General features: G+C 41.9%; 1 protein-coding gene across 6 annotated transcripts in view; it reads right to left on the reverse strand.

The window, feature by feature from the left end:
- The window catches only part of TRIM9 (tripartite motif containing 9), a 111,131-nt gene that overhangs the window by 13,534 nt on the left and 69,744 nt on the right, over positions 1-27,853 (reverse strand). For 3 of the 6 annotated variants that reach the window (XM_004285595.4, XM_049706300.1, XM_033416239.2), the window contains exons 4-7: positions 19,698-19,808; positions 18,416-18,569; positions 10,180-10,337; positions 8,852-8,990 (exon numbers count right to left, since the gene is read on the reverse strand). In XM_004285595.4, coding sequence (XP_004285643.1) covers positions 8,852-8,990; positions 10,180-10,337; positions 18,416-18,569; positions 19,698-19,808 — 562 coding nt within the window. Of the gene's footprint in view, positions 1-8,809; positions 8,991-10,179; positions 10,338-18,415; positions 18,570-19,697; positions 19,809-27,853 lie in introns of all 6 variants that reach the window. The other 3 variants (XM_033416240.2, XM_049706301.1, XM_049706303.1) reach the window with 2 other exon arrangements.

The raw sequence follows: 27,853 nt of genomic DNA on the forward strand, positions 1-27,853 counted from the left end.
GCAAAAAGCAGTTTAGCAGGAAAGAGCAACGGGAAACAGAACACCAACGGAATACTGGTGTGGCAGCTCCGGGCATATCAGTAACTCTGGGATGAGGACAGTGTTTATAATGGGAGTGTGACGAGACACACTTTCCCTCAACTCTGTCAGTGACCATCACTCTCCTCTTGCCTTTGCCTGGACTGCTTTCCCTTCCCACCTGGATTGGCCGAACTCTGGAGTTGGGGCCTCTGCTTGGAAGAAGTAATCAAGAATCATCAAAGCAAAGATTGGCTGGGGACCACACTTATTATTTACTGACTTTTGGGTTTGAGGCAAAAAGAGAATATTTAAGTGGTGTGCTCCTTTTTTGCCTTACTGTATATTTATTTTATTTGTTCATTAGCAGATATTGCATTAAACCTGAGCAGCTGGGAAATGCGACACATGAAGTTGGGAGGAGAACGGACCGTATTTAGAGAAAATCTGTATCTTATACTACTAATTGGTTTTTATACTTCTGAGGGTAGAGTTTCTTGACTGATTCCAACATGTACAGTGCACTAAAGATTTCTACAGATGTGGAATATTTGGAAATGTAAAGTACAGTCTTTGAGGTATTGTTTTTGGAATTCAAAGAGGAAAGGCAAACTGACAGGGATTCTATACGCTAACCCAGCTTGTTTCGTGCTCTGGTAGAATTCTTGGTTATCTTCCTGTCTGGTAGTGAACAGCTTCATAACTTAAGCAGTCCTTGGATGCTGGTTCAACAAGATGGTTGTATTTCAGAGTACAGTAAGGCAAGATATGTCACTAAGAGCTGCACGAGCAGCGTTAAAGATGAGTTTCAGTTCAATTATAAACCAGCTGTAAAATAATTTGCTTTTGTTGGGAAGACTTGAAAAGAGACAAAGAAATGAATGAAGGGGTTGAGTGTCCTTAAATGATCTAATAAGCATCCAAAGTCACAGTTATGTCCCACTGGTACCTAATTTACAGTGAAAGGTGGTATTATAATCTTTCCTAAGTGTGGCATGAACTGCAGTTGAGAAGTGAGAAACACTTCCGTTCTGAAAAGCTCCTTTTAAAAGAAGAAATGCAACAGGCTCTTTCCACCCTTGGGACAGCTGCACACTCTGTCACCAAGTCCTCCACTCCAAGTTAGAACACCAGGGCATGATTCATAAGGAACTATCATCAGAAGAACTGAAAATTCCTATATTTCAAAGAGATACAAAAGATTCCAAAGGACCAAACTGCTCCCCAGAGTGTCAAGTGCAAAGCACATTCTCCAAAAGCGAAAGTAGGGTTTGGATCCAATTCGGTCTTATGGAAAATCTGGCAATTCTCTGGGATGTCGTGCATGTTGTCAAAATTAGAAAGAGTAAAGCACCTCTTTTCTGGGCTCTGAAAGCTGTCACGATGCCTCTCACCTTGGATTTCTAAAATCTACCTGGATTTGTTCAGGTATGGTTCACCTACCTTGAGGAATTTGTCCTGGAAATGCATATCCCTCTAACTAGATACTTGTATTTGGGGTTGCAGGGACGGCTCTGGTGCTCGGAGTCATGAAAACTACAGCCGAGGCAGAGTGGACCATACGCTTTTCCTTGTGTGATCCTTTACCGGCTACTTCCTACTAGTGTTGAATTTTCAGTGTCACAGGCAACCTCTGAGACCCACTAGAACCCCTGGGGGAAGTAGGAGGCGGCTACGCCAGTCCATAGCGTTTCCTGAAATAGTAACAGCTTTCGGCCGTGATTTTGAAGAGAGAAGCCACAGAAGAAAACCAGGGGGTATTAACTGTAAAAACTTAGAGGTCATCTGCTCTAAGTCTATAGTTTTAGAGACAAAACAATCCCCCCCCCCCCCCCCGCCAAACAAAACCGTGAAGTCCAGAGAGATTAAGGGACACATCTAAGTCACACTGCCACCTGTGATGGGACAGGGTAAGGGCCCCAGGCAGATCAATTCCTGGTAGATAAAATTTGGGGGCTGACAAGGCCATTGCTCTCTTTTGTGCCTTGGAAACGTATAAAAGGTAAGGTCGATGCTATAGGCCATGGGGCACATTTCAGTGGTCTCAGGGGTGACCAAGGATTGTGTGGAGGACCTAATTATCATTCTCCACACCCTGCATTATACTGAGGATGAATCTTTCTTGTCTATATAGAGTGGTTCCGTGGACTGTGGTGGTTAGGAATTGAAAGGCAAATACGTCACCCTCCCCTTTGGGATTCTGACCACACAAGGTGGGCAGGCTGAGATCAGATGAGGTTCTTTTCCCTACACAAGGTTACATATTCTCTGGTGGGAAGTAGGGTGGGCGTGTGTTTCAGTACATTAAGGTTTAAGAGTACAGCACTTATCCTGGCCCCAAATCACTATAAAATATCTGCAAAGAGACTTTTGAACAGATGCATCTGGGGTCATTCTGGGCCTATATTCTGCCTGCATCACTGGATATTCTCTGGGTTATTTTCTGTGATGTGTGGGACAAGAAGCTAGCACACTGGAAAGGGTGCTGTGATGCTGAGAGCCTAATGTGAAAGAAAAAGGCATTTTACTCTTTATGAATAACACCTTCTATGTCCCCTTTTAGAAAGCAGTTTCTAAGATGTGATTTCAAGAGTCCCAACCCTTTTGTTGTCATTAGATAAAACAGTCCTGGAAAGCATTGGGGAGATGGCTTTTACGGCTGTTCAAGTAAGACAATGCTTGAGAGCACTTTTGCTCAGTGCTCTGAGCACCTGTGTGCAGAGAATGCTACAATTTACAGCCTTATCTACAGCCTGATTCTCTCATGATCCCTGATTATGCTTCCCACTTTTCCTCACAGTTGAGATCTGGAAGGCTGAGAGCTTCTGTGAATAAATAGCTCTGTGGTTTCAACCCGAGCAGGGCTCCCAGTCCCAGACCTCACTTGGTGGGGTATTTCAAGGACCTCAAAGATGTGGCTCTGACATCCTTTTCCTTCCCAGGCAGTGACCCATCACTGCCAGCTGAAAGTGTCAACGTTGGAGAGAAGCTCAACCCGGACAGGACCCAAGGACGTGCTTGGATACTGGAAATGACAGTCATTCTCACATCTCCTTCTTAAAGCAGGAATATTGTTCTTTAGAGCAAAAGTCTAACATGACTGAAAGGGTTAAAGTCCAATTTCTGCCTGGGGTTTCTGGATGAACATGTGAGGCAGCTACACAGTACTGCTTCTACAAGCTGTCTTCAGACATCTAGCAAACAGACTTAGGGTAGTTTTTGCTCTTTTCCTCTTTTTGGTTGAGTGCAAATAGCACTGTTTTAATGTCAGCATCAAAGTGTACTGTGCTGGGCATTGGAGCTGAAAGGCCCAGACCTGGCACGTCATTTATCCTCTCCCAGGACAGGAGAGGGAAGGCTCCGTTTTCCTATATGTAGAGTGGAATAATAATAACACTTTCCTCATAGAGTGTGGTAGGCAGAACAATGGCCCGTCAAAAGATCTCCATGTCATAATCCCTGGAATCTGTGACTATGGCACCTAACATGCCAAAAGGAACTTTGCAGATGTGACTAAGTTAAGGATCTTGAGATGGGAGATTATCCTGGACTATGCAGGTGGGCCCAAGGTAATAAATCACAAGGATGCTTATAAAAGGGAAACAGGAGGGTTAGAGTCAGAAAGAGATTGGAAGACGTTATGCTGCTGGCTTTGAAGATGGAGGAAGGGGCCGTGAGCCAAGGGATGCCAGTGGTTTCTAGAAGCTGGGAAAGAAACAGAACAGATTCTCCCCTAGAACCACCTCCAAGGAACGTAGTCCTGCTGACACTTCACTTTTAGCCCAGTGAGACCCATTTAGGATTCTGATCTCTAGAACTGTAAGGTGATAAATCTGTGTTGTTTTAAGCTGCTAAGCTTGTGGTAATTTGTTAAAGCAGCAATGGGAAAGTAATACATAGGGCAAATCTGGAATGTTGCAGCAACAGAACAGAAGGGAGGTTTAAACAATAGCAGTGGGTACAGAGGTATATAGCAGTCTTAGGGTGAAGAGAAAAGAATCCCTATTTTTAGGACCTTATAGTAAATGGATAGCTTTTATACAATTCCTCTGCTGGATTTCAGTATCCTAAAAATATTTGCTGGCTTTCAAATTGCTGTCTTTTTTCATGGAATCTTTTAATGGGCAATGAAGAAAGTTCTTGGAAGCTCTACACAAAATTACCATAGTATGTTTTTTGGGGGGGTACTTATACTGTAATTCCATAAAGCCTTCTGATATACTTAATACTCCATTATCAAGAGTTCCAGAATATATACTGACTTTTAAATGTATTAGGTGGAAATCTTTCTAAAATGCATTATATACTTTCTGACTTTCTGAGCATATGCCACAGAACGTTCTCTTTCTCTCCCCCTTTTTTTTTTTTTGGATTGTTCACAGTTTTTCTAGTTACCTTCCTTGCTCAGTGCTGCCAACAGCCTCAATTCACTTCTATACCAAATTCCTTTCTCTTCTAATGTGAGGTTTCCGGTCTGCTGTGATCTTTGCAAATGGGTCAGTGAGCTCAGCGGAATCGTGCATAAAAAGAGGGAGAGCCGAGTGACACCAAGGGCTCTGCCGTGAGAACAACGTAGGAGCTTCTGTGCCTGAACTCTGTCCTTCCTTTTCCTACCAATCACAGGTCATTGTTGCTTCCATCTTGACTGTAAGATGACTGCCTACACTGTAGGGTGGAAATCTTCGTTCTCGAGGGGTGAGGTGGTACCATAGTTTTAGGCACTCTGAGCCAGGTGCCATGGAGTTCAGGGAAGGAGGAAGAGTAAAGCCCATAGTCACTGGGCAGGGCCATGCTGTATGCATCGCTGTGAGCGTCAAATCGGCTCGCTCAATTAATGTTTGTGAGTGAATGAGGCCTCCTTTGCAAAGTCAGCTCAAGGCATAATTTGAAGTCTTTACCTTACCTACAGTTATTCCCTCTGTTAGGATTTCTCTCTCTCCCTTCTCTGAGAAGTCTCTCCTTCCCTTTAGATCATGTTCATTTTCCCTGTAGTGTGTTGTATTTCATGTAGCTATTAGATGTAAGACAATCAGAATATTATGTCTATGAAAATACGAATTAAAAAACCCTTTTTACTTTTAGAAGAGGCTGCTTGTTAGTCGAAATTAAACTCTAAATAGTAGAATTAAGGTGATATTAAAAATGGAACGGCTCATACATTTCTGGTGTAAAATCTATCCGGAAAGCAATTTGCAAACATAGATCAAGGGCTTAAAAACGTTCATACTCTTTAGTCTAGTAATTCTACTTCTAAGAATGTGTCCAGTGAAATGATCTTTTTCGCAAAGATTTGGATTAAAGAGTATTTTTTGCACAGAAGGCGCAACCCTCTGTGTTCTAATTCCCCTGAAGGATTGGTGAGCTGCAGCTCCTCCTGTGCTGAGAAGGCTGTGTGAAGCAGTTGCCTGGCTCTGAGAGCTGAGGGAAGTCAGAGAAAGACCTTTCTCCAGCCAGATAATAGTCTCAGTGAATTATTTGAGCACCAGGAATATTATCTTTGGTCTATCTTATTTTTTCTCCAGATTTGAAAAGAAGAAAAAAAAAGTCTGTTTAGGTAGGTAGAAGGAAAATAGAGAAAAATGAACAAAAATTTTTCCGTCCTATTCTCACCCATGTCTATTTTTCTTTGGGGGTGGGGGGCAGGAGGAGAGTCTCCCAGACACAGAATGAGCCCTAGAACTCTATGTATTAACAAGGCCTTGTCACATAATATTTTAAACAAGTACTCTTTTGTAGATGGTTTCAGAGACCGTGACACAGCCATCACAGCTATTAAATGAATTACTTTAAAGATATATACAACCAGGTTGTGGGCCTTATTTTAAAATTTCATTAAAATTATTAATTGCTTACAGTTCAGTTTCTTCTTAAGTCAGGGTAATTTGGTTTAGATCTGCAACTGGCCTTATTCTCATGGCTGTGTTAGGTACATTCCCAAGAACTTTGCTTTCAGGGAACTAAGCAAACTTGAACTCATATACTAATTTATTTTCCTTTCCTTTTCTCTTTTGATAACACATTCTTTATAATTCCATTGCATTAAATTATTTTTCATTGTCTTCCTGACTGATTCCCTTATATAAATTATGTCTTCCTTACGGTCCCTTTTCCTTCTCTCACAGTGTTTATCGTAATTTGTAAGTATGCAATATTTGCATGTCTATTTCTTTAAGGCCTGTCTCTCTTCCTAGACTGTGAGCTCCGTGACAGCTGGGGTGACCTCTGCTCAACACTCTATACCCATATCAGACACTTATCAAATACTGCCCAACAAATAGACAAACAAATTTGCTTTTGAAAAAAAAGGTCAGAATTCACAACAATGTGGACATTTGATCTCCCCTGCATAAAGTTACCTTTAGGTCAGCAGAAGGTTCTCTAATAGTTCAGAGAGTATAAGTGATAGGTGATTTAAACCTTGGACTAAATGCATGTAAATACGAGTTAGACTTGCTATCACATACGAGATCGTACCCTTCTGTGATACAGACTTTTTATTTTGAACCTTGGAAAGGGGTCAACTCTTGCTAAAAAGAACATAAAAGATTTTATTAAAGTAGAAAGCAAACCAACCATCCCATCACCCACAACAGTAGCAAAGAAAAAAAATCTCCAAAGCAAATCTTTCCAGGAATGGTAAGAAATAAGATTAATAAAGTATAAGTTCAGTTAACTTATTAAAACTCTTGTTAATGGCATTTTTCTCATTGCTTTCTAAAAAACAAAAAAAAGAGGTATAATTCTTTAGTTCTACAGGCTTTCTCAATTGTTACAGATCGATCAAATCTGTTTTTTCCTAATAAGCTATTCGTTATATTTTTTCTTGCTTTCTAAATCTTGTCTCACTGTTGGAATGAATTAGAATGAGGGAGAAACAAATAGAACAAACCAAAGTTATGGAGAAAGTATGTGTGTGAACTTTATTTCATCATGAGAAAATCACTTCTGTGCAGTAACAGAGAATACTGATATCTACACGATGATAGGGTTTTCTTTGTATTTAGATACATACCTTATATTTGTACACAATATATAAAATTCATGGAGGAAATTAATTTCTACAGTACAGTTTCTTTGTTGGAAGAGGACTTGTTCCGTTAGTTTCTTTTAGAAAATGACCCCCAGTTCTGTGACTGTGGTACCAAGGATCGCAGTTCCAATCCTGTAATTTATTAGACACCATAATCTTATGAACATTAATCGAAACTTAGAAACTACATCCTCCTGCAGGATGAAAAGAGAGACATAAGTGCTCAGGCTGCTATGCTAATAACTGATTTTAGCAGAATAGTATGATTTCCATGATGCATTATGAATAGAAATAGTTTTCCCATAGGTCTGGTGACACAGATTAACAACGCTGCTGCAGATTGTCACCCTGCTCTGATAGCATGCACTTCACTCTTCAATCAAACCGCTTTGTACACACATGGGAAACAAGGCCATCCCCATCAAGGGCCTTCTGCATTGCGCCTAGGAACACTTCTGGAGGGCTTTAGCATCTAGCATGGTGCTTTGGGAAAAGAGGCAATTGCTCTCAGCTGACAGGTCTCTTCCCAGAGAGAAGTTGCTAAAATGATCATCCCAGGGGAGGCTCGGCTGCCACATCCCTATAACCCAAAGCGGGATAGGTATGTGGGCATTTCCCCTTCACCAGATCCTTCTCTTTGAGTAGCATCATTCAGACTTACAAGTGCTCCCCAAGTGTGATTTTCACAACTAGGGGCCTTTCAACCTTGCTGTGGGATTTGAAGTTGTGCTTATTTTTAACCATGTGAACCATTTTAGGGGTGACTGGCACATGCTGAGGTTTGTGGGAAGCGGAGCACAGTTCTTTTTGCTAACATTTTGAATGTGAGCAAAATCAACATAATCAGTTCTGCAGAGGGAAGTTACGGAGAATGCCATGGGATGGGGGTGGCTTCTATGATTAAAGTGACACCCAGAAGGTCTGAAAATGCTTTGGCACCGACCACAAATACCTCGTCATAAGTTTCATTTCATGTGTTGCAATTGCTTTTAGAGTGAAAATGTTAACAGCCTCAGAGGTTATACCTGGCCATCAAATGCAAGCCCCTCTCCTGACATGGATGGCTTGCCTTTGATGGCCAAAATATTTACAGTATAGCCAAGAAGCGAAAGTTGTCTGGAGATGGACCTTGTGCGGAGGCCCCGGGCAGCCTAACCAAGCCTAGAGGGACTGGCAAAGGTGAAAATGGCGAGGTAACGCAGAGGCGCTGGCCTCTTCCTGGCTGGTGCGCACGGGGAGCCTCGGTCCCAGCGTGTGAAACGGAACTTGCTCGTTAAGCCAGGAGTGGCCGACAGGCCCTCTCGGAAAGGCTCCTGCGCCCCACACCCCTTGGAAACACGTTCAGTCAGATAAATCCGCAGCTGGAAAGGACCTCAGCCCCGCCCTCAGACACAAGCCAGCGCTACAAAGCAATTGAGAATCGTCTGGGCAAAACTGGCCAGTGGTGTGTATCGTGGAGAATGGGAGCCTGCCCTAGAGCCTACATACATCTGTCTCACACACCGCGGCACATTGAGGCCTTCACTTTTCAGCTTCTTCCGCTGCAGCTTATTTAGAGCGTTATCAAAGGAAGCCGCCGGCCAAGGCCATTGGAACTGCCGCTGTGGACTCTTTGGTTTGATCACGTCCACATACCATGGGCTCGCTAAAGGCAGGAGAGAAACAGCGGCTCTGTGCCAGAATGCAGGGCAAGTCATGGAAACACTTGCGAATGTGGGCAGTGGTGGGGTTACCTCCGGGCTTGCCAGCCATTCTAGATGCCTCGCAGTTCTCGCTCTGAGGGATACTGCTGAAGGGCCTTACCCTCGGACGTCTGGAGGACCAGGGTCTTGCTGTACTGGCTGACTCCTGTTTTGTTGAAGGCCTTGATGCGAGCATTGTATGTGCTGTTGAAGTGAAGACCATCCACGGTGCACATGGTCTCCTTTCCAACATACACTTCCTGAGAGGCAGAAAAGAACAGGCCACCATTTAACTCCAACCCTTGCCCAGGGCTGGTCAGGAGGCAATGTTGCAGGGTGGACAGGAGCAGGTGCTTTGGGGTCTGCCTGATCTGAGCTCATCCTGTGAGCTACTGGGCACTGAACTGACCTCTTTTAGCCTCAGTTTCCTTCTCTGTAAAATGGGGACAAAAATACCTACCTTATGAGGCTGGTGTGAGGATTATATGAGGTCATACGTGCAAACTGACTAGCGTAGTGCCTTGTGTTTAGCATGGGTCTGGCAGCTTACGGAATGCTAGTTATTAGCAGATAGGGCTTAAAAGATGAAAACTGGGTACTTACAGTTAGCATTATGCTTATTATTATTATTGGCATTTATTCAGTATATTATACCTACTGAGCTCTTTATTCATCAGTATGATTTGTAAAAAACAGGTTTGAAAACATGCAGTGGTCTCTATGCTATGTTTATAACCCACTGATAACTTCAGAAACTGTCACAAAGCATAGGAGTTTTGAAGTTTAGGAAGGGAAATCATGAGTATTCAGATTTTCACCACAGTACAGAAGGAAGAGGGAGGAAACGGGGAAGGGAGGAAGAATGACATTTCAAAAGCTTAAAATAAATCCTAGCATAATGCATCCTTAGCATAGGTTAGGCAGATGCCTCTCTTTAGCTGTACACGTTGCAACATTATGCTGATGTAATGAGTAAAAATAATTTGCATCAAAAGCACAGCCTTAAAATGACAACTTGTCAGTGGGATACTCAGTAGACCGGGGTCTGAGATCGCAGTATGCTAAGAATTTTATATGAATTATCTAAGTGGCTCTTAACAACAGTGCACGAGGTACATATTATTGTCATCCCCTTTTTACAAATGAGGACCTGAAGGCTCAGAGAGCTGGGAAATGGGCACAGTCCCAGAGCCAAGTGGGGGAGTTGGGACTTGAATGCAGGCAATCTGACACCAGAGCTGGCAGTACTGCATGTATCAATATTTTCTCTTCAGAAGAGTGGAGCAGTTTCTATTCAGGGACTCCTTTGTCCTTCTTTGATGGGACAGGGAGAAAGCAGGCCTCAGATGAAGAGCAGGCAGGCCCTGCCGCGATGGGTCGGAGACTCCCTGGTGGGTCCTCCGAGGTCGTCACCGGTTTTGGCTGACAAGCCGTAGGTTCTCCACTTACCCGGAACTGACCACCATTGCCGTCATCCAGCTCCAGAATGTATCCTTCGGCGGGCACCGTGGACAGGGGCGGCTGTTTCCAGGACAGCGTAGCGCTGTTGTTGTGGGTGCAGCACTCCTCCAGCTGTAGGATGGGAGTCGCTGGGACTGGAGAGGAAGCTAAACAGAAATTAGTGTAACACTGGCTTCTGTCGAGCTGCCAACATTTTCAGTATCTAGGAATGAGAAGCACGCCCTTCCTTAGGCCAAGTGGCTGGGCTAAGCAGCTAGCCTGGGGTGTATGGAGGTGGGGGGCGCCTGAACAGGATCCCTCCTAGAGTCTCCAGGAGTGGCCGTGGTTTCTGGTCTACTGCGCTGCCTTTCCCCAGCTCATGGTGGTACTTCCTACCTTACCTGGCGGGGAGACAATGGCTCTGTTCTCACCCCCTTGAGCACCGAAGACATCACCCCTAAGAGAAGTGTTTCACGTAGGAAATGGATGTCCCATCCAGCCCACTGAAGCCTGTTTCACCCCCATAACATGGCTGATGAATTTATCATAGAGTTTATTCTGAGCCTTAAACCACATTTAATAAAATGGGAACTGCCTATGCTGAGAAATAGCTCTGAAACCACTATATTTCTAAGGTTCCATCATTTTTTATTAGTGATTCCACTCAAGGTTTTGTGCACATAAGAAGCTATAGCTCTGGATTTTTGAAAATTTGGTACCAAGTGACACAAACAGTGATTTCTCAGTTTTGAAACTTCTGAGGAATTTGACACCATTCTTTCAAAGCAGCTATACCTTGAAAATGGCACTAGCTCAAGTCTGTTCTTTCTGTAGGTGTAGAGCAGTCAACTGTGAGCCTAGAGAGGAGTATGGGAACAGATGGGGCCTGGCAGGGAAGGTCAGAGTGTCCTTGTGACCTTGTGAGAATCTGTCACAGTGTTACTAGTCACAATACCACCCCCCCCATTTTGTGCTGAGTCTTGTATTACTTAAAACTGCAGATTAGTTGAGCCTTCAGACATACAGACATAGAAATGTCAGCGAATGAATAATCCTAGCTCCTAACATATGAACTCAATTTATGTATCTGGGAGCAGTGTTTTTACTAACTGCTTAAAATTATTTTTCAGCACCAAAACATGAATTTATTTTTGTAGCACTTTAACACAGGAGAGAATGGTGTGGACCACGTCCAGGGACATTCAGGTGAACAAATGTTAACTGTGGGACACCTGGTATGCTGTACCAAAACTGGACTTGGAGTGTCATGCACTGAATTAAATCTCCTTGCCAGTCACCCTGACTAAGATGGTTAATTTAACAGCAGTTTAGAAAACAGGTTCTATGGTGGATTACCTAGAAAACAAAAGCAGTGACTATAAGTGATATGAAGGTGAAGCAGGTCTATTATCTTATAATTAAGAAGGCTGGTACATGACAAGAAAACCATGCCTGAGTTACCAGATCAAACATAATTAAATCAAAATTACCACCAGGTAATTGGAGGTCATCAGTTTAGGAAGGGAAATAACGTTTCAAGTTTCAATTGCACAGGGTTCAGGTGGGATCTTATCAGGGAACAATGGCTCTGCAGCCTCAGAGGAAATCTGGAATTGGAGGAAAGGAAATAAATGCACTGCCTTGTTCAATACATAGACTACAGGACTGGCTGGGAAGAGGAGACAGAAGACAGAACTGCTTCGAATGATTCTAATGACCATCTACATGTAACAGGTATCATCTAGGAGTTGTAATTGGAGGTTAACTTAAGGTCGTTATTCCAGTTAGGAACTTACTTTGTCATTTAAATTTTTTTCCGTATAAACAGAATACATCTTAACATATCAACAGTGGAGTAAAATCTGACAAGTTTAAGCAAACCATTCTTCAAAGGGCTTCTAGAGACATGGAACGATTCTCCCTGGGGACATTTGCTCTTAGCTGTGCCTAATGGTTACAGCCTTCCATAAAACAACAATTTCTTGGACTCTATTTCATTATGTGCCCTATCAGTCTTCATTTTCCCTTTGTTCATGTTTCAGGCAAGTTTACATTTCATCAATTTTAAAATCAAAGAATAAGATCACAAGATGTTTTCAATTTGAATCATACAAATACTTGCAATGTCTCTGATAAGAAACCTCAAATTTCCCATATAGACATAGGTATAATTAAAAGATTAATTGAAATACATGGTGTCATATATAATTAAAGCATGTGAACTTCATTCATAAGTCCTCAGTGGATACACTTTAAAAGGTCAAGAAGAGAGAAAAAAGTCTAACCAGTCACTAATCTTCAGATCTTAACAGTGTCCCAAATTTAAACAAACAAGCAAAGAAAGAAAGCAAAGTGAGAGACAGAGAGAGAGAGAGAAAGGAAGAGAGAGAAGGAAGGAACCCAGAAACATTTGCATGTATCTAAATCTATTTCTCAATGTGCTGAGAATTATTTTTTCTTTTTCCTTATTTACCCCAAAGTGATGTTGCATATAAAAGGAAATGGGACATAATTACAGCCTCATTAGCAAAGACTAAGGGTGGCATTTCAGAACAACGGATTTTATACTGGGTGTTATATTATTATTACCCTTTTTCACTTTATTAGGTATAAAATAAATGACCTACAAGAATATAAAGTATTTTCAAATTGATTTATCTCTTGTGTTTTGGAAATGGACAGCATTACAGTTCCTGGGCTGAACTCTGAGAGAGAAGGTTTTATTTTATTGAAATTCCTAAAGTTGGAGCTACAATAACTATCTTAACTCCTTCATGATCATTCCTGGACACCTTTATTTTTCCTAAAGAACTAGTTTCCCCTGACCTGATCAGAATTCTAGTACTCAGCATCCTTTTAGCCTGTAAAATCAAGCTTCAGGCTAAAAATTCTCTTTGACACAGGAGGGTAGGTGTTCTTATTGACTTCCCTGGGGTCTGGTGGAGCCTCATCTCAAAATTAAATTCTGCCACAGTGGCTTGTTATACCAAAGTTTTCAAATGTCTTACCTTTTTTTTTTTTTTTTTTTTGCAGTACGCGGGCCTCTCACTGTTGTGGCCTACTCCCGCTGCAGAGCACAGGCTCCGGACGCGCAGGCTCAGCGGCCATGGCTCTCGGGCCCAGCCGCTCCGCGGCATGTGGGATCCTCCCAGACCGGGGCACGAACCCGTGTCCCCTGCATCGGCAGGCAGACTCTCAACCACTGCACCACCAGGGAAGCCCTCAAATGTCTTACCTTTTAAAGGCCATTCTAGTTCAAATTATTTCTCACGTTTTTCACATTTGTTTACTTTTCCCTCTTCCCAGTACTTTTCAGATTGAGAGCACTCACAGCCATCCAGAAGTCCTCTGTGAGGTTTCACAGGAGTGTGGTGAGGACAATGGGAGAAAAGAGATCCCGTGCTGTGGAAACACTGCTGAGGGCCAGACTGTGGGCAGAGGCTTACATGTGTTCACTCATTTAATTTTCAGCACGACCCCACAAGGTAGGTACTGTTATTATCCCTATTTTAGACAAAGAAACTGAAACACAGAAAGAGTTCACCACTAGTCAGTGGCAGAGCTGGGTTTTGATGCCCAGCTGGTTGGTTCCAGGGGCTGGATGTTTTTATTGCCTCTCCAGTCTGGGGTTCAGTAATAGCGAATGAGACGGAAAGTGTAAGGCCTAATTCCAAGAGAATGAAACATTTTTGGTTCCTATAATGTGAACAATAAAGCTTCTCAAGAATTGCTGGCATAGATTAAAGAAACATTTCACCTTAAGAGCTATGGTGGTTGGGAAAGCAATTTTACTCCGTCATGTTCTCTGAAGGTTCCTTTGTAGACTGTATTTCCTTTTTATGGTGGTTGAATAATACAAATGGCATCTGAAGAAAGTTTAGACTTTAGAGGAAGGACAGGCTGTTTCTGGAAAGCTATCACTAGTACTTTGCTAAGGATAAATGTGAACACGGGCTTTGAGGACACGAATTCCAGGCCCTCAGACCATGAACAGCTTCCACACGAGTCCGCACGTGTGCTCATTCCCATCACTGCCAAAGCTCTGTGCGTTCGTTCTCCATGATTTATAGGAGGGTCTGTTCAGATCATACTGTCCTTGCCCATGACCTTGGTGCATACTCAGGGCTTTTAACATTCAACACTAGTTAATGAAGATAAATGTGTCCTTAGGTGAGTAGAGGCACTCAAGGGATTAACAGCCATTGGTCTATGTGCTAAAAACGCTTGATAGACCATTAGGTCAATGTTTCATCCTGGGCTGGAATGAACACACTGGTGTTTCATTTCAGCACTGACTCATGAACCTTGGACCACTTTGTGTACTTAGGCAATTCTGGGGTAATATTTTTCTGGGAGAGGGTAGGTGTCTGAAATCTATTCTGAGCCAAGCAGCAGAGCCCTTGATAGACTGGGAAAAAAAACATTAAAATTTCCTTCCCATGACCTGGTAAGCGTTGAAAATAGCAATTTAGAATTAAGGAAAAATGTGTTCATTACTCCATAATAAAAACAGAAAACAAAGTTTAATCAGTTGTTTTCTACAAAAGAAAAGCCTGAGAGATCAAGCACAACTCCCATAGTCTGGAAAGAGGGTAAGATGATTTTCTAATCAAAATGCAACTGGAAAACATGCCATCACAATTTAGGAATATTTGAACAAAGAGGGTACCAGCATTCTCTACTCAAATCTCAATTGCTTGAGGCTGATATGGAATCAGAAAGAGCAGATCAGTTAAATCCTTAACTAATAAGAGAATAATTTTAGGCAATGCATTTTAGCTGAGTAGCAGCTGGCCTAAGTGGAAATATTTAAAAACCAACCACAGACCTATCTTCTTTGATATTAAAAAAAGAAAGGCAGGCTTCCCTGGTGGCACAGCGGTTGAGAGTCCGCCTGCTGATGCAGGGGACGCGGGTTTGTGCCCCGGTCCGGGAAGATCCCACATGCTGCGGAGCGGCTGGGCCCGTGAGCCATGGCCGCTGAGCCTGCGCGTCCGGAGCCTGTGCTCTGCAACGGGAGAGGCCACAACAGTGAGAGGCCCGCGTACCGTTAAAAAAAAAAAAAAAAAAGGCACCTGAGATGAAATTTCAAAACCAGAGAGATGCTCAGATTTTGAGTCAGGCATTAAACAGATATTCTAGCTGTAAGTTTGAATCATAGCTTTAAATACATATTTCTAGTAACTTTGAAAATATTTTAAAGTTTCTGCTAATCCACTTCGCACAATTAGATATCATATATTGAAATTAACGTATTGTTAGTCTCACAATGGTCAGATTAACACCATTCCAAATGCTACTTAAATTTGGCCATTTGTACATGGATATTGGGGTGTAATTTCTTGAGATATTTTTACTGACAAGCTGTGAAAGCACAGTTTATTAAACTGACTATGAATACCCTAAGAAAATAAAAAGACCAACACTACACAAGGCAAGGTTGTGTATATACTAACAGATATCAAAGGGGCCAGTAGGAGAAGTCCTAACTACCGTTAATCAAGTTCTACTGTGTCATACCTTTTGGCTTTTTCTTTCCATTGAAAGCATGACAGATAAAAATTATTCAGATTCTAAAGAGGACTGGGCTCTCACTGAATTAATTAAACTTAATGAGCACAAAGCAAAGCTTATAAATGAACTCTGCAGAGGGGTACTTAACAGAAGTAAATTAAATTAACATGAAGTGTTGAAAAGGAAAATGGAATAATCCATTCTCATACCAAATGACCTGCTATATTAAATTCATAAATAATTGTTCTGGATAATTTTGTGTTCCAGGTGAATTTTTGCTGCGAGAGCTCTCTGCGTTTTGGTCTTTAGCGTGTGTGACATTCTCTCCTGTGTGTACAGTCGTGTCCACACTTAACTCCTGTGTGCAGCCCTAAATGGCCAAGTGAGAATGCTTTAGGAATGTGGTCTGTGATGCACGACACGTGAACCTGCAGTTCCCACATCAGATGAAGGGCCAGTTCACTCCAGTACAATAGCTACCATCGTGCCAGCTGGCCTGGAGTCCACCATGGCAGATGGACATGACTCAGGACGGATGGGGGAGGAGAGGGCTCTCCAGCTGATTAAACCATCTGAAAGCCCTGAGGCTTCTATCCTCTACCAGCCCCTCCTCCTGCCCCATCACCAAGGCTAATTGGATTGGCTTTTTTTTTTTTTTTCTCTTCCACCAAAAGCCCTTACATTGCCCTTTTGGGACACATTTTCTCCTCTGAGCTACTTATGACATAACCTTTCAATGATTCTACCTCCTTGAAGGAACTGGGCAAAGAGAGAGGCTGATCAAGGGGGCTTTACCGCAGGCTCTCTATACTACTTGGATGGTGACACATCACAGGCTACCGTGTAGGTGTTAAAGAAAAAAAAATTTTAAAGCTTGAAAGCACTGCTGCAACAAAAAGTTAAATTTCTTAAGTTTAAGAGAAGACTTCAGTTACTCCTTGAAGAAGACACTTAGTAAGGCATTAACTTTACAGCACAAACCAGAAGTTGTAGGTGTGGGTTCTGGAAACACGCTCCCCGCGTTTGAATCCCGGCCCTGCCACTCACTAGCTGGGTGAGCTCAGGCAAGTAACCCAGTCTTCCTGTGCCTCAGTTTTCTCAGCTGCCTACTAGGATTGTGCGAATAAAATGAGTTAATCCATGGAAAGCAATTAGGAGTGTGTCTGGTTTGGTAGGCAGTCAGTAAATGCTAACTATTTTTGTTACTACAACGAGGCATTTTTATTTATCATCTATACACTACTTACTTCGAAAATTAAGGCATTATCCCAAAGCAATACAGATGAAACAAAAAGATGAGAAAACTGAAAATAAAAGAGGGTCAAAATCCATTAAAAAAATGAGGGAAGTACATGTACCAGGGACAGGGATGAGTGTAACTGCATGATGTAGTCTGCAGCCCTAACACTCGCTGGGTTATATGGCTCTCTCTGTCTAATAAAAGGACGCATGCAGGTTTTTCTTAAGAAACAAAAATGTTAAAGCACTGAATTCTAAGTTATTTATTACACGGATGCTTAAATTGGGAGAAGCAAAGAGCAAATCAATTTCTTCAGTTTTAAAAAAAGATCCGGAAATGACAAAGTTAGAGGGATAGAGGATAGATAGTGGTTGCCAGGGATTGGGGATGGGGGAGGGGAGGCGTGTGGGTGTAACTAAAAGAGGCAGCAGGAGGGAAATCTTTGTGGTGATGGAAGAGTTCTGTATCTCGATTGCAGAGGCGGTTATACATGTGACCTGATGGCACAGAACTACACACACACACTGTACCAATGTCAATTTCCTGGTTTTGATATTATGTGATAGTTAAACGCTAGATATAACCACTGATGGAAACTGGCTGAAGGGTACAGGGGACCTCTCCTTAATATTGCTGCAACTTCCTGTGAATGTATAATTATTTCACAATAAGAAGTTTTAAAAAAATCAGAAATATTTTTCAAATGGGCTATTACTTACACTGCCATAAAAATATCATTGCATGTTTGGTTTGAGTTTTTAGCTTTTTTTCAAAGAGTTATTTTCCTTAAGATAATTTTAAGTACTTGTACTTCCCCTCAGCCACCCCAAATCTCAAACAGATCTTGCCATATCCCCTAATTGCATGGACCAAAATGTTTAAAAAGTTAAAATTTATTTCATATTTTCATTTTCCTTCTGTGTCCAGGGTCTCATTTTCCTGACCACTATAGGCAGGCTGACTGATCCTCTCAAATTCCCGCTAATCTACACTCAATTGTATGCCACTATCTCTACTCCTGTGGAAGCAGTCTCAATTCTAACTCCCTTGATTTATATCAATATATCTGGGTTACTATCTGTAACAAGATTTTATGTACAGCTCTCTCTCTTTCTTCCTCTTTTTATGTCAGCTATTCTCTGATGCTGAGCACGTGAAACCTCTAAGATTCTCAAAGACGCAAGCATTGAGTTGATCTGGATTTATCTGACTTCCTGAGAGGCAGGTCACCCAGCTAAAAGGGTACATTTCTATTACATGATAAGAGAGGAGCCACTCCAGATTTTTGTAACATTAACCAGAGGGAGGTGTGTGTGTGTGTGTGTGTGTGTGTGTGTGTGTGTGTACTTTCCCACCTCTCAGCTGATTTATAAACCTGGAGGCTACCTTTTGTTTGCTGCAATCTGGCAAGCCGCCTTTATCCTGCTTCCAGCACCAGGATCCACTTGGGGTACTGCTATGACTGGGCAGGGGGGTGGCACAGGCACTCACTTTTCATCTGCACAAAGTCGAGCTGGTGGATAGACTGCAGCAGAGGGCTGTTGTCCAGACTCAAGTCGAAGTCCGTGGTCATCCTGGGAGTGAGCGTGCCTTTCCCCCACTGATCCTCAGTCAGGTGCACTCTCCTTATGAGGGCGTCAGAAATCTATCACAACAAAGACCACAGCCTAAGAAATACATCCCCACAATGGACACAGAGCTCTTCGGCTCTCCCAGAGCAGCCCACCGAGTGCCTTGGGACTCACACCCTTCCTGTCTCTGTGCAGGCAGCAAGGAGCCTTTTATGACAAGGGTGACCCGTGATTTATCATGAAAATCTGAACACTTTTGGGAGTCAGAGGGAGGCACTCTATAAAATTAGCTGCTGTTAATTGCTCTAATATATGATCTGGATACATGATCATGCTGTTTATGACTTATCAACTAAAAGCCAACAACATTAAATAATGATATGTTAGCAGTTAGTTAAATCTACTAGAACCAATGGCCCTAAGTTTCTGATATGAGCTGTGGGTATCCTGTCAAGACTTAGAAATTAGTTTTATTAAATAGTTCAGAGAGGCTGCATATGCTTACCTGTAATATAGAATTTCCTACACTTTAAGCACATCATCTTCATGTATGACTTTATTCTTTGGTAGAGAACTATTTTGTTTCTTATATTTAGGTCCCCTCTGTTGTTCTTGGCCAGTTTGGTAGAATGTCAGTTGGAAGGAATCTACACGTTCCTTAATAAAAGGTCCCTTAATCACTGGGATCAAAAGTTAAGTAAAATTTAGTTGACATCATAACATGTCACTAAAACAACTCTGAAGAAATCATGAGACATCCAAGGAATGAAAAAACTTCAATTTATTTGGGAAATCACTGACTTACTGGCCAGAAGGAGGTGTCAAAAAAGGTAGAAACCTTGTATAATTACATCTCTAGCTGACAAAACTGTCCACGATATTAGTAAAGGGACCCAATTCTTAAGCAAGGCAATAACTCTGTTTTGGAGGAACTTAGAGGGAATTATGTTTTCATGATCAAACATAAACAAAAACAAATTTAAAAGCCCATGCACTTCTCAATCTTGTAGCACGTGGTGGCAGAGACTTCTGAGAAGCCAGTGAAGTTCTGCAGGCACCCATGTCCGCACGGCCACACAAAGGTGGGTTCTGATGTGCAGGGGCCCATGCCCAGCCAGGGCCGTTGGGAGTCTGGCCTTGGCGTCGTAGACTCAGTTTCGTGGGGCATTGAGAATCTGAAGCAGAAGCTAGTTGACGCTTACCTGCAAAAAGCCACTAGGATCATTTTCCTTAATCACCTCCAGGCAGTACTCCATGAGACCCGTGGTCTGGCGCAACTTCACTGTGCAGTGAGAGATCTGATCTCGAACCACCTAGGATTGATGAGACAACAGAATGGTCCAAAATGGCAGAGGGTAGAAAAGAAAGCAAACTGGGACTTTGGAAAGCTTCTTTCAACCAGAATCCAAGAGCATCATGGAATGGAACTAAATTTATGAGAGTATTTGTGGCATGGCCATGTCTGCTGTGGACAATGGCTCTGGAAGACTGATTAGATAATGGCTCTTATGGGGAGGGGCTTATAACAACTGGACCCATCAGAAAGGCGCGCAGAAGTTGGACCTCTGGGAAGCGGGTTACCTTGGTGCCTCAAGGGACATCTTCCACAGGTCCCCCTCACTCCCCTCTTCCGGGAGCTGCTCTAAGTGGGAGGTCGTGGAGAGCCTGTCAAGGAGCTGAGTAACCTGAGGTGCAGCTGCAGCTTCTGCTCTGGGACAGAAGCCCTCTACCCGTCCCTCCTAAAGAGCAGACATCATCTGAACACAGATCCTCTCTTGTTCCAATTCTCTTTCCCCTGGGTGGGTGGTAGAGTACGGCTAGAGGTGGAACTTGCTGAAAGACAATGAGCTAATGACAGCAAGTATGCCAGAGAAAGACGGATACAGAATCAAGTTATAATCCACTTAGCATCCCTCACTGCTTCACTTTGGAAAGCAGTTTCAAAGGCTATTTGCCGAGAGATGAGTCTACCTTAACCTAGAGAGGCATCTCTCTGAACATGCAGTTTTTCTCTCCAGGAAGTTGTCTTTGCCCAGTGTCAAGGGCATGGCAGTCCTTGAATAGTTTCCTTCTTTAGAAACGTTCATCTTCTGTGTCCTCTGCTCAGTGACCCAAATCCTGAAGCAGTTTTTGAAGCATAGAGTTGAACAAGGGTTTTCTAGGAACCTCAATTACTCATCCTCTATATTTATACTACTTGGCAAAAGCCTCAAAAATAACCACCGTTCTGGATTTTATGGGTAATAACTAAAAGGGGTTTTAATAACAATGATTTTAAAACTTTTCCTTGTTCCTTCTTTTCAGTTTTCATTATAAATTTATTTTCCATGAAAGGTTATGACACCCTCTTTCAAAAACAATAGGAAAATAGGTAAAAAAAAAAAAAAAAAAAAAAAAAGCAAATCACCTCACCACTCCAATGCAAATTGTTAAAGCATTTTGATATTTCCTTTCAGTTTTCTTTCCGAGCTAGATTTAGTTATAGCTGCAATTATAGTATGTGACAGTTTTATCTCCTCCCACTTAACACCATATCATAGGCATTTCCCGTGTTGCCGTCATCAATAAATGTTACTGGTTACATAAATATCTGATTGCATGGCTTATCATAATTTAACCTATTTTTTGACACAAAGGTCTTCCTAATTTTTTGACAGTTCATCCATTCATTATTGTTGATCTTCCTTTCTGATTTTTTTATTTTCATAAAATATACATAAAACTTACAATTTTAACTTTTTTTTTTTTTTTTTTTTTGCGGTATGCGAGCCTTTCACTGTTGTGGCCTCTCCTGTTGCGGAGCACAGGCTCCGGACGCGCAGGCTCAGTGGCCATGGCTCATGGGCCCAGCCGCCCCGCGGCATGCGGGATCTTCCCGGACCAGGGAAAGAACCCGTGTCCCCTGCATCGGCAGGCGGACTCTCAACCACTGCGCCACCAGGGAAGGCCTTGAGCATCTTTTCATGTGCTTATTGTGTATCTTCTTTGGCGAAAGGTCTATTCAAGTCCTTTGCCCATTTTTAAATTGGATTGTTTGGTTTTCTTGCTATCTTTTGATGCACAAAGTTTATAAATTTTCATGAAGTCCGATTTTTCTACTTTTTCTTTTGTTGCCTGTGCCTTTGGTGTCATATCCAAGAAATCATTGCCAAATCCAGTGTCATGAAGCATTTGCCCTATGTTTTCATCTATGAGTTTTATAGTTTCAATTCTTACATTTCAATCTTTGATCTACCTTGGGTTAATTTTTATACCTGCCCAACTTCATTCTTTTGCATGAGGATAGCCAGTTTCCCCAGCATCATTTGTTACAAAACTTCCTTTTTCCCATTGAATGGTCTTGGAACCCTTGTCAAAAATCATTTGACCATATGTGTGAGAGTTTATTTCTGGGCTCTATTCAATAGTGGTCTTTTGTCTGTCTTTATGCCAGTATTATACTTCATAGCTTTGCAGTACATTTTGTAATTAGGAAGTGTGAGAACTCCAATTTTGCCCTTCTTTTGCAAGATTGTTTTGACTATTTGGAGTCTCCTAATATTTTGACAGCTGATTTGTTATTGCTTTTAAACTTTTAATATAATTAAAATAAAAAATAAAATGTAGGCTTTAAAATCTCTTTATCGGAATTGGTGAAAGAAACCAACTTCGATGTGGGGATTGTTTTGTGATTTTGACTGGCGGGGGTGGAGAGATCAAATTTTAAATTCACTGTTTGATTTATTTTCTTCTGACATCTAGTATGTTTCTGTCAAACTACCACCACCGTCTGTTGGTCTGGGCTCAAGGAATGCAAATTACTATATTTTATTATTTTACTTTAAAATCGGAAAGTAAAGAAAGGTTAAGTTTCTGCTTCTTAGGGGAAAAAAAACACCCACAGGTTGAACCCTTAAAAATGCAACACAGGTGACCTACAGCTAATACGCTACTCCTCTCTGCTATATGAGGCTTGACTAAATTGTTCCCAGAAAATGTTTTTACATTTCAGCTGCCTGTGCATCAATGCTGCTAGGTAGCAGAAACCTCAGCAGTCACCATTCACTATCCAAATGGCATCTGCTCTAGACCATGCAGAACTGACTGGTACTGAAAGTCCAAACAACAAGCACAGACTGGATCTGAGCGCTGTAACCCAAAGTAAGTCTGCTTTTGAGGCAAAAAAGACGGAATTGTGTTTACTTTCCAGAACATTCAGCTCAATGATAATTTTACGACCTCAATGTGCTGAAATAAATACATTACTCAGGCCTCATAAAATTCTATGTCTGCCTCTATAAGTTTCCTTCTCAAGCAAGGTTTCTTGGTGCAACGGGAGCTGTGGGAGGGTTGGGGGCTCTGACTACTCTTAAGAAGCTTCACTGTTGCACTGCCAAGAGTCTGTGAGTTTCAAGGCTGTTTGCCATTGGCTCCTGTAGTCCATGGTTCAAGCTTCTTGGAAGGACTGAACATCCCTAAATTCTTGGCTCTCAACTCCCACTGTTGCCACAATGGATGCTGGTCCATTTTTAAAGCATTTTAATGAACCGTTTTGCAATGATCACAGTAGCCTGTGATAAAAATCACTGTTAAAAATTAAACAGTGGGGTTCCCAGAAGCAGCATTTTTGGGTGTTTCATAAGTAACATTTTTTTTATAAGATTGAAAAAATTTTATTTATTTATATATTTATTTATTTATTTTTGGCTGCGTTGGGTCTTCGTTGATGAGCACGGGCTTTCTCTAGGTGTGGCGAGTGGGGGCTACTCTTCGTTGCAGTGCGTGGGCTTCTCCTTGCAGTGGCTTCTCTTGTGGAGCACAGGCTCTAGGTGCACGGGCTTCAGTAGTTGTGGCACGTGGGCTCAGTAGCTGTGGCTCACGGGCTCTAGAGCGCAGGCTCAGTAGTTGTGGCGCACGAGCTTAGCTGCTCTGCGGCATGTGGGATCTTCCCAGACCAGGGCTCGAACCCATGTCTCCTGCGTTGAGAGGCGGATTTTTAACCACTGCGTCACCATGGAAGTCCCTCATAATTAACTTTTAGTTTCTCAATTAATTAATCTAGCAAGATTTCCCATCTTATGGAAATCAGCCAGATAATTAAATCTTTTAAGAGTATATATATTTTTTTCTCTGAGTGTCTTTTTTTTTTTTTTTTTTTTTGCGGTACGCGGGACTCTCACTGTTGTGGCCTCTCCCATTGCGGAGCACAGGCTCTGGACGCGCAGGCTCAGCGGCCATGACTCACGGGCTCAGCTGCTCCGCGGCATGTGGAATCTTCCCAGACCGGGGCACGAACCCGCGTCCCCTGCATCGGCAGGCGGACTCTCAACCACTGCGCCACCAGGGAAGCCCCCCCCTTTTTTTTTAAAGATCTTTTTGACGTGGACCATTTTTAAAAGTCTTTATTGAATTTGTTACAATATTGCTTCTGTTTTATGTTTTGGGTTTTTTGGCCACAAGGCATTTGGGATCTTAGCTCCCGGATCAGGGATCAAACCCCTACCCCCTGCATTGGAAGGCGAAGTCTTAAACACTGGACTGCCAGGGAAGTCCCTCTCTGAGTGTCTTTATCAGCTTTCTTACTTGCTACCTTCTTTACTCTGTGTTATTTCTACCACATTATTATTATTTATTTCTACATTATATTTTTTTATGAAAAACAATTCTTAGGAAGCCAGGCCATATCACTTTTTCTTTGAGTTCCACATTTCTGCGCAGTGGCTCTGATGCTCTGGAGAAACCCTTGGCACCATGTTTGCAGCTGGCTGGATTTAAGTAGTTTCTTTTATTTATTTATTTTTTATTTAAAATTTTTTTTGACTGCGTTGGGTCTTCGTTGCTGCATGCAGGCTATCTCTAGTTGCGGCGAGCGGGGGCTACTCTTTGTTGCAGTGCGGGGGCTTCTCCTTGTGGTGGTTTCTCTTGCTGCGGAGCACAGGCTCTAGGCCCGTGGGCTTCAGTAGTTGTGGCATGTGGGCTCAGTAGTTGTGGCTCACAGGTTCTAGAGCACAGGCTCAGCAGTTGGGGCACACGGGCTTAGTTGCTCCGTGGCATGTGGGATCTTCCCAGACCAGGGATTGAACCTGTGTCCCCTGCATTGGCAGCCGGATTCTTAATGACTGTGCCACCAGGGAAGTCCGGATTTTCTTTTCTTAAGAAGGAAATGTACAAGTTGCGGGAGTGACACAAATAGGAACTTGGAAACAATCTTCCCGTTTTCATGTGCATTAAAGCCTAAACCAGCTCTCAGGGGACAATTAATCCGTGGTCCACAGTTTCAGAGAAGGCTTCCACAATTTTATAAGCAGTCACCATCTCTTCTGGATGGCAAATCCTACTGATCACTTGAAGAGCTTTATTTTGTTGAGTGGCAAATTTATAAAGGTCATTTCTTGGGTCAGGATATGACACTGTACCTTTTCGGAAAAGGAGAATTTGAGAACAGACTGCTGTGCCCCTTTGAATGCTTAGACTTTTTTAGTGTCAGAGAGTAACCCACGAGACCTTATACAGTACAAATGTGAAATTCCATTCTGCCTATCCACAACTACATTTTCCCGCCACATCTTGAACAGGCCAATCTCTCGCCACTCAGCTCAGGTGATACAAAGAGCAGCAAGAACTGAGGTTAATTAAGGGGAATTTCATTATTTTATCCAATATTGACCTTGACACCTTTCCTCCACCTCCATTCACCTCTCCCTCTTACATGTGGCTCTTTAAAAATTGTTCTTTAAATCTTCTTTTTAATAAATACTTTTTCTCATAGTATTTTCTCTCATCATGGGGTCTGGAGGGATAAGACTAATGAATTTTTAGTCTAAGTAAATACTAACATTCTCTCTCTCATATTTCAAGATATTCTTTCTTAAATAGAATCTATACATTTCCATCACCATTTAAAACAATTTCCTCTAAGTATAATGCAATTCTTTTTTTTTTTTCTAAGATACAAGTACTTTCAAGATACAGTCTTGAAGAATCTATTCTTCACAGGTCCCTTTGGTCAGTGGGGATAGTTTTTTCTATGTGTCCCATAATGTCCTGAAGCAAGATGCCCAACTGATACTTGGAATTAACTCATTGGTGAGTTACAGGTGAAGTACTTTGACCATTAGATTCATCTAGTAAAATAAATAATTCTCTTGATTTTCTCCTAGAGTAGAATATTATCTCCTATATTATTACATTCATTGAAACTTAGAGGCATTTAAATTAAGGAAGAACATTTTTAATGTCTCACATGCCACCATTCTCCCACATGGTTTATGGAAATACGGCAGCTATTTCCCCCATTCTCTAGATACCATCCTCTGTACTAGTGTTATTAATTTAACCACATTGGCAACTAATTATTTCAAAGACAAGTCTGAGGTTTTGAGTTTCTAATCAATAAAAGGATCATTGGGCTGCCCTGGTGGTGCAGTGGTTGAGAGTCCGCCTGCTGATGCAGGGGACACGGGTTCGTGCCCCGGTCCGGGAAGATCCCACATGCTGTGGAGCAGCTGGGCCCGTGAGCCATGGCCGCTGAGCCTGTGCGTCCGGAGCCTGTGCTCCGCAACGGGAGAGGCCACAACAGTGAGAGGCCCGCGTACCGCAAAAATAAATAAATAAAATAAAAGGATCATTTAGGCCTATTAAATAAATAAAACACATACCTGTTTTGAGGAAGGCTTGAGATTTTAACAGTAAAACTGTGAACTTTCTATCTCAGAAGTGTGAATGCCAATAACCTCACCAATAAACATTGAGTGGAATATCCAAAGCATGCTCTTAGTGTATAGAATACTGTATCCTTGTACAGAGAAGTTAATGAAGGAAGAAATACAAGGTATTTGGAGAAAGAGAAGCATCCTGGTGTGGTCCCACCCACACAGGAGAACATTTACAATTTATGCTGTTCCGCAATGAAAGTGATGCATCCAGTATGGTGTTTTGTAAGATGTGAGATACGGTGGATTATTTCATCATCTTCAAAGTGTGCTTTAAGTGTCTTCTGGAGCTAAGAGTGTCACTCATATATGGGTTTAGGCAAAGGGCATTAAACAAGTTCTGTGACTATGCTTCATTGGCATTGCCAGAGTGGGTTGAGGGTGTTTAAAGGTATGTCCTCTAACCTTGGTGAGTTCCAACTGTGTGTGGTGGCATCCTGACGATTCCACAGGCACCTTGGGCACTCTATTCCTTACACACCCTCTGTGACTTTTGCTCCTACACGGTGGGAAGCAGAGGACCACAGAATTTGCCGAATGAATTCCCCATTAGTGATAGGCTTGTAATCAATAATAACTGTGGTTAAATTATGAAAGTTGACCCCCAAAAGACTTCTGCTGAGGGCAAAGGTTTCAAGTGTTCCAGTGTGCCTAATTTTTCCAAATGTCTTCACTGTAATGAACTAATGGAACTCCTTGCCAGTAGTTTTATGGGAATTGAGTGGGTTATTGACTTTTTCTTTCTAGTTTTTGCTTTACTTTCTAGAAATGACTGTAACAGTCAAATCCTATCTAATTATTTTTAAATTCTTTGTGAGCTTGGTCGTCTTTCCTTCCCTCCTTCCTTCCTGACTACCTTCTTCCTTTTCTTCCATTCTCTCTCTCTCTCTTTCTCTCTCAACCTGAATCAAAGGATTACTTGCCTGTTATGAAGCATTGGCAAAATGGCTTAAGTAAGCCAGTAATATCCCTAGTGTAAATTTCTACTCTTAATGATATGGCCCTATAACTAATGTTTTTGCTAGCATGATGGGGACATACAGGCAATACATGGTAAATAATAACAAAGATAACAGTGCCAATCGTGATAATGAATCTAACAAAACCCAATGGTACACTTGGATTCAAAATCAAGCATTCCATAGATAACTACAGTGGGGACATGGAAGCCCTCTGTAAACGTGAAAGCTCTGGAAAACAGTAAGCTTTATGATTCTCCCTCAGCATTCTCACTGAGTAATGTCATTGGTATGTTAATTTACCAACCACACATGGAAATTAAAGATTAGATTTTCTCAGAATATATTTGAATAGTTATAATTATTTTTTTTCTTTCAGAGGCTCTAGAGTTGCAAGGGAACCAAGAAACCAAGAAGACACCTGTCACTTATCACCTATCATCATAGTTGTGTACTATTCAACACATGAATTCATTCTAAAATATTGGGGAGAGAACACATTTAAGATGATTGTGGAATTATTTCAAATTCTGAATGTTACATACATGAAAATAATTCTCAGATATTTCTTTGGGCTTACCAAAAGAAAAATGACATTTGTAAAGTTCCTGAAAAAAAGCATAGATCTCATTAATGGCACATTTTAAGTGTTGTCACAAATTCCCTCTGAGGATCACAGGCAATGAAGATATTTTAAAGCCTTACTCA

Source organism: Orcinus orca, chromosome 2 (assembly GCF_937001465.1).
Source record: "Orcinus orca chromosome 2, mOrcOrc1.1, whole genome shotgun sequence".
Classification (NCBI taxonomy): Eukaryota; Metazoa; Chordata; class Mammalia; order Artiodactyla; family Delphinidae; genus Orcinus; species Orcinus orca.